The sequence below is a fragment of the Urocitellus parryii genome, chromosome 7, assembly GCF_045843805.1.
Source record: "Urocitellus parryii isolate mUroPar1 chromosome 7, mUroPar1.hap1, whole genome shotgun sequence".
Lineage (NCBI taxonomy): Eukaryota > Metazoa > Chordata > Mammalia > Rodentia > Sciuridae > Urocitellus > Urocitellus parryii.
In genome coordinates, this window is record NC_135537.1 from 132,494,310 (window position 1) to 132,507,019 (window position 12,710).

The 12,710-nt window shown below is 40.6% G+C and overlaps 1 protein-coding gene across 3 annotated transcripts; it reads left to right on the forward strand.

Moving 5' to 3' along the window:
• The first annotated feature begins 2,583 nt into the window (after positions 1–2,583).
• On the forward strand, positions 2,584–12,620 carry Zfp3 (ZFP3 zinc finger protein). Of its 3 annotated transcripts, none has more exons than XM_026380742.2 (3): positions 2,663–2,735; positions 8,988–9,166; positions 10,962–12,620. In XM_026380742.2, the coding sequence occupies exon 3, from the start codon at positions 10,970–10,972 to the stop codon at positions 12,476–12,478; it is 1,509 nt and encodes a 502-aa protein (XP_026236527.1). In that variant the 5' UTR covers positions 2,663–2,735; positions 8,988–9,166; positions 10,962–10,969; the 3' UTR covers positions 12,479–12,620. The 3 variants fall into 3 exon arrangements, with proteins under 3 accessions (XP_026236526.1, XP_026236527.1, XP_077657575.1); XM_077801449.1 differs by lacking the exon at positions 2,663–2,735 and adding an exon at positions 6,002–6,074; XM_026380741.2 differs by lacking the exon at positions 8,988–9,166 and having other exon boundaries at positions 2,584–2,735.
• The last annotated feature ends 90 nt before the right edge of the window (positions 12,621–12,710 follow it).

Below are 12,710 nucleotides of genomic sequence, written 5' to 3' on the forward strand. Positions count from 1 at the left end.
AATGGGCACAGCATTTGTGGACCATATGCCCTGGTCTCTTTCCCTCAGTAGAATCCTATTGCTACAGATGGCTCCTAAATTGGCTAGCATAATACAGCAGATGGTGGGCAGGGGAGTACTCAGAAGGAGACAACATATCCTTTTCCTTTCTAACCAACATACAAAGACTGATCAAGTGAAGCAAGTCAATGTCTGGGTTAATGATTCACCTGAAAACCCTGAAGGGCTTGTTATACAGACTCTGGGCTCTAACTCAAGAGTGCCTGATTCAGAACTATGGGCAGAGCCCAAGAATCTACATTTCTAAGAAGTTCCCAGGTGATACTAATGCTGCTGGTTCAGAAATCACACTTTAAGTACTAACCGATGCCATTGATTTTCAGTGCTGGTTGTATGTTATAGTTGTCTGCAAAGTCCAAAACAAAACAAACCCATGCTCAGATCATATTTTGGGTCAATTTTAACAAAATCTACTTGGGAGGCACCAAACCTTGGTATTTTTAAAGATTCTCAGGTGATTCCATTATGCTGCCACCATTTTTTTTTTTTAGTTATACGTGAACAGAATGTCTTTATTTTTTTAATTGATTTTTATGTGGTGCTAAGGATGGAACCCAGTGCCTCATACATCATGCTAGGCAAGCACTCTGCCACTGAGCTACAGCCCAGCCCTGATTTAGACTCCTAAAGCAGATGCTCACTAATGCAGGTGTGCTAGGAAAAAAAGCCAATAGAACCAGTTTTCTTGGTTCTGTGGCAGAATGTTTTTGTAGTCTGGGCATTTTTCCTTTGGAATAACATAGCTGGCAATGATCATGATGGTAATTGATTTCTCTTGGATCATGACTTAGAGTAAGGTTTGAGCAGAGTGAAGAAGATTAAAACAGCAACTGGGGAAAATGGTAGACAAAGTGGTAGGGAAACAAAAAATTATTTTTAGGTGTAAGTCAAAGACCTTTGGAAAGCAGATATCATAAAAACTATTTTAGGGCTCTTTAATATAATCTTCCCACTCATTGTTAGCAGCCTGGGCAAGGAAGCTAGACATTTTGACTGAATCGAGGTCAACAAACTTCCCAGGCAGTTGAAGATAGTAAGGAAAGGTAGTTAAGGATATTGGTGCAAGAGTGGCTAAAGTGAGGGACCCTGGAATCTAGTGCTTAAGTCCGAGGATGAACTCAAGAGAAAGTTTTCCTGTTTTTTTTTTTTTTTTTTTTTTTTTTTGTTGTTGTTTGTTTTATTTTGAGACAGGGCCTTGCTAAGTTGCTGAGACTGGCTTTGAACTTGCAATCTTCCTGCCTCAGCCTCCTGAGCCTGTGGGATTACAGGCTTGCACCACCGTATACAACCTCCTTTCTGCTATTTCATGTGCTGAATATATAACATAATATTCCTTTCCGATGGTAGAAACTCCTTTTCCTATTTCACAGATTTGTGATGGGGCAAACACAGAAGTACGTCTTCACCGGTGGGACAGATAGGAGTCCTAGGCTTGGCTAATTCCAATATCCTTTTCCCCTGATTTGTCTAAGGGAGAGCATCAGATCCAAACAGGACCAATCATATGCTTCCCGCAGGGCTGGTGTTGAGGCAACATTCTTGGGGATGAAAGGCTCCTTCAATGTAGTGAGCTTTGAACTGAAATCTGAAAAACAAGAAGCTTGTTGTACAAGGTTACAGAGAAAGAGCAGAGGAAGTGAGAAACATAAGAGGCAAGAAGGGGCCAAGCTTGTTCAAGGTAGATATATATGAAGACCAAAGTAGATATATATGAAGGCCAATTCTCGCTGCTTAACAGCTCTCTCCCCTCCTTTTTTTTTTTTCTTTTTGAGCAGGGTAAAGGGGATTGAACTCAGGGGCACTTGACCACAGAGGCACATCCTCAGCCCTTTTTTTGTATTTTGGTTAGAGACAGGGTCTCACTGAGTTGCTTAGCAAAGCAACTGCTGAGGCTGGCTTTGAACTCGCGATCCTACTGTCTCAGCTTCCCGAGCTGCTGGGATTACAGGCGTGCGCCACCGCGCCTGGCTCCCCTTCTAGTAAAACCTAGGTAACTCACTCAGCTTCCAGATTTATGTCCAAACGTCCCTCCCTCAAGCCCTCCCAAACCTCAGAGGTCTCCCCTACGCTCCCAGCTGGAAATCGGCCCATTGCTAGGACCTAGCGGACTGTGTTTACCAGACCCCCGGAACCCGGGATAGGGAGTGATGAGAGAGGCCTGTGGGTTGGAGGAGCTAAACTGGCCGCGCAAACCGTCCTAACAAGGAGGTGAAGCGGATTCCCAACTCTACCAGCTCACAGAAGCACTTTGGGGAGCGACACCAGGGCGCAGAGCGGCCGCTCACCAGGCGGAAGTTGATCCCTGGAGCCGTTCTAGGAAACCCGGAGGACCCAGCTCGTCAGTGATCGTGGGACTGAAAGTGGGCATCGCCTTTGCCTGGTGCACAGGGACGTTCCAAGGAGACAACTCAGGAGGCGGCTGCGGAGTGGGGCTTGGGTTAGGGTGAGGACCCGCCGAAGGCAAAGCTGGAAAAGGCACGGAGGCGTTGGCGTGCTGACCACCTGTTCCTCCGGCGAGTGCTCAGCGCTGCGATAGGCTGGAGTGTCGCCCGGGTACCGGAAGTGGCCGATGCCCGTCGCCAGTGACACCAAGACAACAACTGCAGGTTCTGCGCTAGCTGCCGAGCGGCACCGGGAGCCGGAGCGGAGTGAACGTGGGGCGGTAGCGGCCAGCGGTGAGATCTCATTCCGTCACGGCTGGGAGGAGGACCACGCTGGGCTCCCTCCCCACTCCCCAGCCCGCGAGCCGAGCGGGAGCCCGGGGTTTAGGCCCGTTCCTGACTCGGGTTTGCTGTGACCTTGGACTTAATGGCTCTCCCGGGGCCTCCATTTCCCCACTTGCACACCGAGAGGGTGGGGCCTGGGCACTGACTGGAATTGTCCCAGTTCTGGTTCGATGCCTGTCAAACCGCGGGAACGGGAGAAGCCGGGTCAGAGGTGGGGACCCGTGGGAACTGTGCTTTTCCCAGACATTCCTTCGCCAAGTAAACCGCTGGGATGAAATGGCGGGCAAAAATTAAGGCCCCTTTGGTAGACGGTGCCCTGTGCTGGCTGACAGGGTATTGGTTAGTTATGTAAAGGAGATGGCATTGAGCATAGAGTTAATCGAGCCCTCTTGATTGTCAATACCAGAGGGAGTCCAGAGAGCTAGGACAACAGTGCCTTATGTTAAATATCCAGACTGGGAGAAGGAACTTATTTTTACAAATGGTTATTGAGACCAGCTATGTGTCAGACACTGTCCTAGGCTCTTTAAGCATGAAGAGAATGAAATCTCCAGTTAGCCCCCAAGAATGTCAAAAGATGCACTGTGTAGATAAAACACTTAAACAAATTAATTTACCAGGTATCTGAAATGTGCTAAGCATTGGGAATACCCACGAATAGAATGTTATCCTTGCTCATGGTCTAGAAAACAGACATGAAAGTAATAATACAGTGGGGGTAACTGCTACAAGATGAAGGAGTATCTGTTTGTTTTAAAATCTGGGGTCAGGAAGACAATGGAAGGAACTGTGTGTGCTTCAGCTGAATCTCGAAGATGTTTGTTAAGTGAACAAGGTGGGCAATAGTATTACAGGAAATGGGAATAATTTGTTCTCAAAGGCAAAGAAACTTTAAAGATTGGGGAAATGTTAGAACTGCAAGTCACTGAGCATAGCTGCAGCTTCCAGCTGTTTTCAGAGAATGAGGAATAGGAGAGGGGGAAGGGAAACAGGCCTGATCACAGGGGCATTATGAGCTATTAGAAGAAATTTTTATTCTGGAGGCCTTGGGAGGAATAAACAGGAGGTGACATGGAAATTATAGTGAACAAAGAGTTAAGAAAAGGGCCAGTGAAATGCTGGTTCAGAGGACCAAGAGAGAGCCTCCTTCCTGCAGATGCTAGTGAAGATTGGGGAGGAGATAGTCCTTGTACTAGATATTGAGTATTGGTGAACTTGCCTTTCTGAAGTTAAAGGAAAACATTTGTATCAGTTAAGGTTATTATTTTGTTTGTAAGTAACAACATACAACTCAAGCTGATTTAAAAATATGCAAGTATAGCCAGGCATGGTGGCACCCACCTGTAATCCCAGCAGCTCAGGAGGCTGAGGCAGGAGGATTGAAAGTTCAAAGCCAGCCTCAGCAATTTATTGAGGCCCTAAGCAATTTAAGAGACCCTGTCTCAAAATAAAAAGGGCGGATGTGTGGCTCAGTGGTCAAGTGTCCTTGGGTCCCATCTCTAGTACCAAAAAATAAAAATATGCAAGTATATAAACTCTTATGAACTGGAGGTCAAGAAGTATGGCAGTTTCAGGCCCAACTTAACCCAGTGGCCTTCCTCTTAGTTCAACATGCCTTCATCTATAAGCTGATAGTGTGATGGCAACAACGGGTCCAGGCCACAATATATAGCAGTCTCTTCCTGTGGTTCTGTCAGGATGGCAGAAACAATTTCCAGAAGCTCCCAGCAAACTTCCTCAAAATATCATTGATCCAGATGAAGGCATATGTCTATTCCTGAACCAGGAATTCCTGAATCCTGCTGTTTTGGAACCAATTATTTCAAGGTGGTTGGTACCTATCTGGGTAAATTCATTTGGGGTGCACTCCTGGAGGTCTTGGGTGAGGTAAAATCTCCTGAAAAGAGAATAAGGCCACTGGAAACTTTCTTGCTCTATTATCCCACAAAGTAATTTTGATAAGATTGTATCCTCTTATACATTTGTATGTTGATATCCAAAATGTTTCCATTTATTATCATAAATTTTAATCATTGCAAAGGATATTATTTTTGGTGGATTATACATTTTGATATTTAAAAATAAAACCTTATGTCAGCTTCCAAGATAACATTCCCTTGTTTTCATGTGCTTCTAACAATATTCATTTTTTCTGTAACCGTTTAGCATTCCACTCCTCTCTCTACCACACCCATTCCCTTCATTTGCCTTCCTGTCTCACATAGTTATCTCAACTATGTCCTGGCTAACATTCCCAAGTTCCTCACTCTCTCAGTCTTCCACTACACATATCTTCCCAGATTCCTAGTATGTTCCCAAGATGCCAAAAGTTCTGCTGGGAAAATTCAAGAGAGCAAGCCAATTGGCTCCTCTTATACTGATGCTCCAGGAGATTGTGAGGGTTAAACAAAATGATGTCTGTAAGTTGCTCAGCACACAGCACATAGTAAGTATTCTTCACTCTCCACATCAAATTGTCAGTGCATTCTTGCTTATCTCTTTTTACCTTGCACATGCTATATTGAAGTAAAAAATGTTCTTTCTTATTCTGCCCATTCTTCCTGATCTCTGAAGCTTTGCTTGCCCATTTTCTTCTCAGAATGCTACAGTTGCAATACATTTCAAACTGAGGTACACAAACACTTTTTATAATATCTATGGGCCTGTGGATTGTGATTGGAAACCAATTTCTAGATTGTTGACTTCAGTTTGTATCCTCGCCTAAAACCAACCTTCTTGAGAACTACTGGCCTATGGCCTGCAGACTTCTCTTTCTCAACTCGTCTTTTACAATTGCTCTTTTCATCTTTTATAAAAGGAAGACACACCTCTCACCCATCTCCTCTTAAAAATCTCTGGTGTGCCATACAAAGGTATAATTTGTTGAGAGATGATTCTTAGACCTTTTATAGGGCGAGCTCCAATCCTTGCTTTCAACAAAAATTTAAAAAGACCTACTCAGGTTCTCAGTTGATAAATTACTTAATAATGTTTTACTACAAATCACAGTGTGGTTTTTGATACATAAGTTCAAAGAATTAACTGATATTGCTATCAAAGAGATTGTTGTAAACTGATTTAGGCAATTTGGGCAATATCAGGTCTGGGCACAATAACTAGGGTAAAGATGATAAACAATAGAAATGTGGTTTTTCAAATTTCTTTCTTTCTTTCTTTCCTAGAAATGTACTTTTAACTCAGAAAAGACTATTTAGAGCTGGGCATGGTAGTGCACGCTTGTAATCCCAGCAACCTGGGAGGCTGAGGCAGGAGGATCACAAGTTCAAGGTCAGTCTTAGCAACTTAGGGAGGCCCTCAGCGATTTATTGAGACCCTGTCTTAAAAAAAAAAAATAAAAAAGGGCTGAGGATATGGCTTAGTGGTTAAGCAGCCCTGGGTTCAATCCCTGACACACACATACACAAAGAGAGAGAAGAGTATCTAGTCAATTGTATTTTATCTGTCCTGTCTGTTCTCAGGAATTTAAGGTAGGGGAAGGACAATCAAGAGGAAGGCAGGACCTCAGCAACTTAGTGAGACCCTGTCTCAAAATAAAAAGTAAATGGTAAAGTGACACTGGGTTAATTTCCCAGTACAAAACATAAACAAATAAAATGAAATAAAGAGGAAGGTAGGGAGCTGGCAGTAATGATTATAATCGTGATACTTCCCATAGACCAAACATTGGGTAGAGATAAATGAACCTTATTAAGAGTGGGACAACTTTAGTCATTAAGACTAGAACTAGCTGGGGATCAGAATCCTCTGGGCATAATTGTTAAAAGTACTTTGGTTTCCCTAGAGATTCTTATTGAGAGATCAAGGGGAAGGATCTGGAAGTCAGTATTTTTAACAAGTTTTCCAGTTGATTCTTTCATAGCTAGTCTATTTTCAAGCCAAGAAGAAGCTTTATTTAAGAAGCATTTATCTAACCAGATCTTCCTACCATGATTGCAGGCCTACTAAACAATTTCCAGTGTGTGTGTGTGTGTGTGTGTGTGTGTGTGTGTGTGTGTGTGTGTATCTCCTCATACAGATTTTCATCTAGGCAGAAAGGAGCTTTTGAACTTTTATTTCTCACTGTTAGGCATCTGGTGCATGTATCAGTATTTTGTGCATGAAGTTTTCTGAGACTGTTGTCCTAGGGTTCAGGAAAAAACAAATTTAGATCTGCAGAGTTAAGGACCCTCTTCTAAACTCTGGTAACACAGTGAAGGTCTGCCTGTCATCCCTCAAATTGAGGACCAAGGGTAATCAACCTCCATTCCTCAGGTGGTATCTGAATCTTCAGAAGCAGTAATTTCAGATTTAGAAAAGTAATCAGTAACAGAAAAACTGGAAATTCTATTTGGGAATATGAATTTACCTATGAGAAATGGAGTATTTCCATATGAAGATGAGGTCTTTGCTTCTGGGAAAATCAATAAAAAAAAGACTAGCTTTGATTTGTATATGATACCTACAAAACATTAACAAATGACACTAGTATTGTGTTGCTGTCAGAATTCAAAGTAAAAGAATGGTCAGATGCTCAGATTTAGTTGTGTAAGACTTTAGAATTTGAATTTTGAATTTGGTTTTGAAGTTGGGGTAGATATGTATCTAACTTCTATTATATCTAGTTTTACTACAAATAAGTGATTTTCTATATGGTATGGTGCAGATATAGGTTCTACAAATGCTGACTTTGTAAAGAACTTTGTAAAGATGAGAGCTGGGCATGGTGGCACACACCTGTAACCCTAGTGGCTCTGGAGGTCGAAGCAGGAGGATTGCAAGTTCAAAGATAGCCTCCACAACTTAGTGAGAGCCTGTCTCAAAATACAAAATAAAAAGGACTGGGGATGTGATTCAGTGATTTAGCTCCCCTTGGTTCAATCCCTCTTGGATGGGGACTAGAATATGGAAAATAAGCCATCATAGGAGATATAAAGGTAAGAAGGAAAGGCCAGAGAGGTGTTGGAAGTAGATAGGGACTGAAATACTAGCTTGTGGAATTTGTTCTTAGTGGCTGTTAGAAATTTATTTAAGACAATAATTCCCAACTCAGATGTTACCATGGATGAATAAGATAGCTGAATTGTCTATAATGGATCTTTATAATTTTACAGATGCATATTTATAATTTTTAAAGATTTCAACAAAAAGGATTCCTAATCTTGGTGTCATTGCCATCTGTTTAATTACTATCCCTCAAATTAAGGGAGGTCTGGGTTCAATCTTATATTCTTTTCTTTTTCTTACACTTGTATCTAATTAAACACCAAATCTTCCAGAATTTGACCTCTTAAATATTTCTTCAGTCTTTTCTATGACTATTGCCCTAGGTAGATCTCATCTCCTCTTGTCTTAATGACTGCAACAGCCTTCAAACTGATTTGCCTATGCCAAGACCTAGAAGCATCACCATCCTTTCTACTTCAGCTACTAAATGACCACTAGTGCACATCTACTTGATAAGCTCATTTGACCAGAGACACTTCTTAGAAAAAAAAATTCCATGACTTTGCACTGTCTAAAGTATGAAGTTCTATACCTGCCTTTCTTCCCATAAATATCACCTTCCACAATTAACACTTTTATTGATGGGAAGATTGTACTCCCCAAATTTGCCATGATGCCCAAATACACTGCCCTAAGCAAAGGGCCACTTCAGTATTAGCTCCAGTTTGCTTATCATCTGAGCAAAGTTCAGGCTCATTTATCTATTATTTGCACTCCACTGCTGTGATGGGGACAGCTAAATTCCCAGGATATTTTTATTAGAAATAAGTTTGACTTCGTAAAATAATGTTTTCTATCTGGGTGTGGTGGCACACACCTGTAATCCTAGTGACTTAGTAGTCTGAGACAGAAAGATTGCATATTTGAGGTCAGCCTCAGCAACTTAATGAGAACCTGTCTAAAAATAAAAAATAAAAAGGACTGGGGATATACAGCTCAGTAGTAAAGTGCCTCTGGGTTCAATCCCCAGTATGAAAAAAAAAATAATAATAATAATAATAGTGTTAAAGATTAAAAAATGGCTTAAGCAAGGCAAAAGTTAGTCATTTAGATAAAAAAAGTTCACAGGCAAGCATTCCAGGATTAATATGGCAGCTGTGAGAGTCATCAGAGATCCAGGTCCCTTCCAGTTCTGATCCCCAATCCTATGTATATTGGTGTACTCATGGTCTAACCTGGCACTCCATCACTCCTCAGGAACAGCAATGGAAGAAGACAGTGAAGAAATGCATCCAATCAACCTTAAGAAGATTTCCCAGTAGCCTCGTGTGCTTTAATTTGCATCTCACTATCATTGGCCAGAATTTGTCATGTGGTCAGAGTCAGCCGCAATAAAAGCTGGGAAATGTATTTTTAAAACTATGCTCATTACCTCTGTAAGTAAATTCATTATTCTGTTATGAGGAGATGGAGAAGAATACATATTGGGATAGGCAATTAAATATTTTTGCCATAGATTTTTGGAAATTTAAAAAAATCTACTCTTTAATTAATCTATAAAAATATTAAGAAAATTCTGTAAAAGGGCTGATTTTATGATTATTCATTTTGTGGTTACTTAATTTGTAAAGATCAATATCTTTGCCATATGTAAAAATAATAACTAATTTCAGAATATAAAAAAAACTCACTAAATGAAAAGACAGAATGGATATAAAACATTCAGGATAAGTTTGGAATTTCTTTTCTTTCTTTTCTTTTCTTTTTTCTTTTTTTTTTTGTACTGGGGATTGAACTATGTCCCCTGTCCTTTTTTATTTTTTAATTTGAGATAGGGTCTCATTAAATTGCTTAGGGCCTTGCTAAGTTTCTGAGGCTGGTCTCAAACTTGCCATCCTCTGATCTTAGCCTCCCAAGTCACTGGATTATAGGCTTGTGCCACCTGTACCCAAATTTGGAAATTTTACAAAAGTATACTAAAATTTACTTGAAAAAGTATGAGACTAGATAAGAAATATCTGAAAAAGAAGGCTAATGAGAGAGAACTTTCTCTAACATATATAAAATTTTTTAAAATAAAGCTTAATAATTTAAACAGTTTGGTATTGGAGAAGAAATAATTTAGTAAAACTGAACAGAATATAGACATTGATCCAGAGCTGGGCACAGTGGTACACACTTGTAATCCCACCAACCTGGGAGGCGGAGGCAGGAGAATTGCTAATTCTAGGCCAGCCATGGCAATTTAGCAAGACCCTGTCTCACAATAAAAAATTAAAAGGGCTGGGGATGGAGCTCAGTGGTAAAGTGCCCCCTGGATTCAATCCTCAGTACCATAAAAAAAGCCCCAAATATATATACACACTTATACTATGGTACAAGTGTCATTTTATTTTTATTTATTTATTTATTTATTTTTTTAATACCTTTATTTTTTTATTTTTATGTGGTGCTGAGGATTGAACCTAGGGCCCTGTACATGCTAGGCAAGCACTCTACCACTGAGCCACAACCCCAGCCCAACAAGTGTCATTTTAAATCAGTAGGAAAAATAATTATTTAGTAAATGGTATTGATATGATTCACTAGCCATCTGGAGAAAATTTAAGCTAGAACCTTACTTCATCCAAATGTAGGGAACTAGGGGTAGTTAGTTACTTATGTGCTAGTTATAGCTAAGTTACATTAACCTTTTGAATAAGTAACCCCAATATACACTATACCCTGCTCCACATAGCTGGTGATAAACACAGAACTGGACTAAGACCAGGTCATCTGACTGCTCATTTTGTGGTTACTTCATCTATAAATCCCAAAGTTATTTCTGTTGACATGGTATCCTTGTCCCTTTTCTTAAAATTTTCCATATACCCCATCTATGAATATGGCTATCATTTTTCCTAAATGTTTTCATTATCAACCTCATGTTCTATTCCAGTTCACTGTTAATGTTATAGAATATTTATCAGTATCTTTTTACCATCCATTTCTGATTTCTGTTTTTAAATCTTTGCCTCTGATAAGTTTTCTCTTCAGTCAGCATCTGCTTCTGAGCATGTCTATTATAATTCTAAATCTCTGTTTTCACCAACAGCATCCTGTCATTTCACCAAATGCCAAGACTGTTTTTGAGTGCTGTCAGCACTACATCAAAGCTCTGTCCCCCTGTGCTCATTAGCTTCATTTAAATATGAAACAGCTACTTCATATATTTATTTTCTTTCATTTCAGATTGTGAGATGGGGACTGAAAACAAAGCGGTGATTAAGGAAGAAATTTTTGAAGAATCTGAGCTGCATGGGCCAACATCAGAAAAACTTCCAAAAGTGGTTTACCAAGTTCGTGGGTTTGGAGCAGCTTGTGAAGAAGACATATTAGAGGGACATTCGAGAGAGTCCTCAGAAGACATTACACAACAGATGTCTCCCCAGGAGAGAGATTTTGCACCAGGGTTGATAATCTTTAAGAAATCACCCTCAAGTGAGAAAGACCAACAGGATAGTGAAAGTGAGAGAGGCTGCAGTCCTACTCCTAATCTGGTGACACATCAGGGAGATGCTACAGCAGGGAGTGTCAGTACATTTGCTACCTCTGGCCAGAATTTTATAGAGAATTTAGAACCTAACAGAATTCGGAGGACATCTATGGGGGAAAAGCCTCATTCATGTAAAGAATGTGGGAAAGCCTTTAATCAGAACTCACATCTCATCCAGCATATGAGAGTTCATAGTGGAGAAAAACCCTTTGAATGCAAAGAATGTGGAAAGACATTTGGAACTAACTCAAGCCTTCGAAGACACCTGAGGATTCATGCTGGAGAGAAACCCTTTGCTTGTAATGAATGTGGAAAGGCCTTCATCCAGAGTTCACATCTTATCCACCATCATAGGATTCACACCGGAGAGAGACCCTATAAATGTGAAGAATGTGGTAAAGCCTTCAGTCAGAATTCAGCCCTTATTCTACATCAGAGAATCCACACTGGAGAGAAACCTTATGAATGTAATGAGTGTGGGAAGACCTTTAGGGTTAGCTCACAGCTTATTCAGCATCAGAGAATTCATACTGAAGAAAGATACCATGAGTGCAACGAGTGTGGCAAAGCCTTCAAGCATAGCTCAGGCCTTATTAGACACCAGAAAATTCATACTGGAGAAAAACCCTATCTGTGTAATGAATGTGGGAAGGGCTTTGGTCAGAGTTCTGAACTTATTCGGCATCAAAGAATTCACACAGGAGACAAACCCTACGAATGTAACGAATGTGGGAAAACCTTTGGCCAGAACTCAGAGATTATTAGACACATTAGAATTCATACTGGTGAGAAGCCCTATGTATGTAAAGAATGTGGGAAGGCCTTTAGGGGGAATTCAGAACTTCTTAGACATGAGAGAATTCACACTGGAGAGAAACCCTATGAGTGTTTCGAGTGTGGGAAGGCCTTCAGGCGGACATCTCACCTTATTGTCCACCAGAGGATCCATACTGGAGAAAAACCCCATCAATGTAATGAGTGTGCAAGAACCTTTTGGGATAACTCTGAGCTGCTTCTCCACCAAAAAATTCATATTGGAGAAAAGCCTTATGAGTGTAGTGAGTGTGAGAAAACATTCAGCCAGCACTCCCAACTTACCATACATCAGAGAATTCACACTGGAGAGAAGCCTTATGAGTGTCAAGAGTGTCAGAAGACCTTCAGTCGGAGCTCTCACCTCCTCCGACATCAAAGCATTCATTGTATGGAATGACCTGCAAAATAGAAAAACTTTTTTGGGAAAGGCTAACGTCAGACTTATTTGTCATAATATTCACACATCCCAAATTCTCAGATGAAATGAAAAGAAAGAACCTCTCTTAATTTCAATAGTTGGTTGAAAAAGGATGAGGCACTTTTATGAACTATTCATTGAGAAGTTTTATGTACTGGGTTAAATCATAAAAGCTGTCTCAGGCCTTAATTCTCATTTGTCCCTTTTCCCT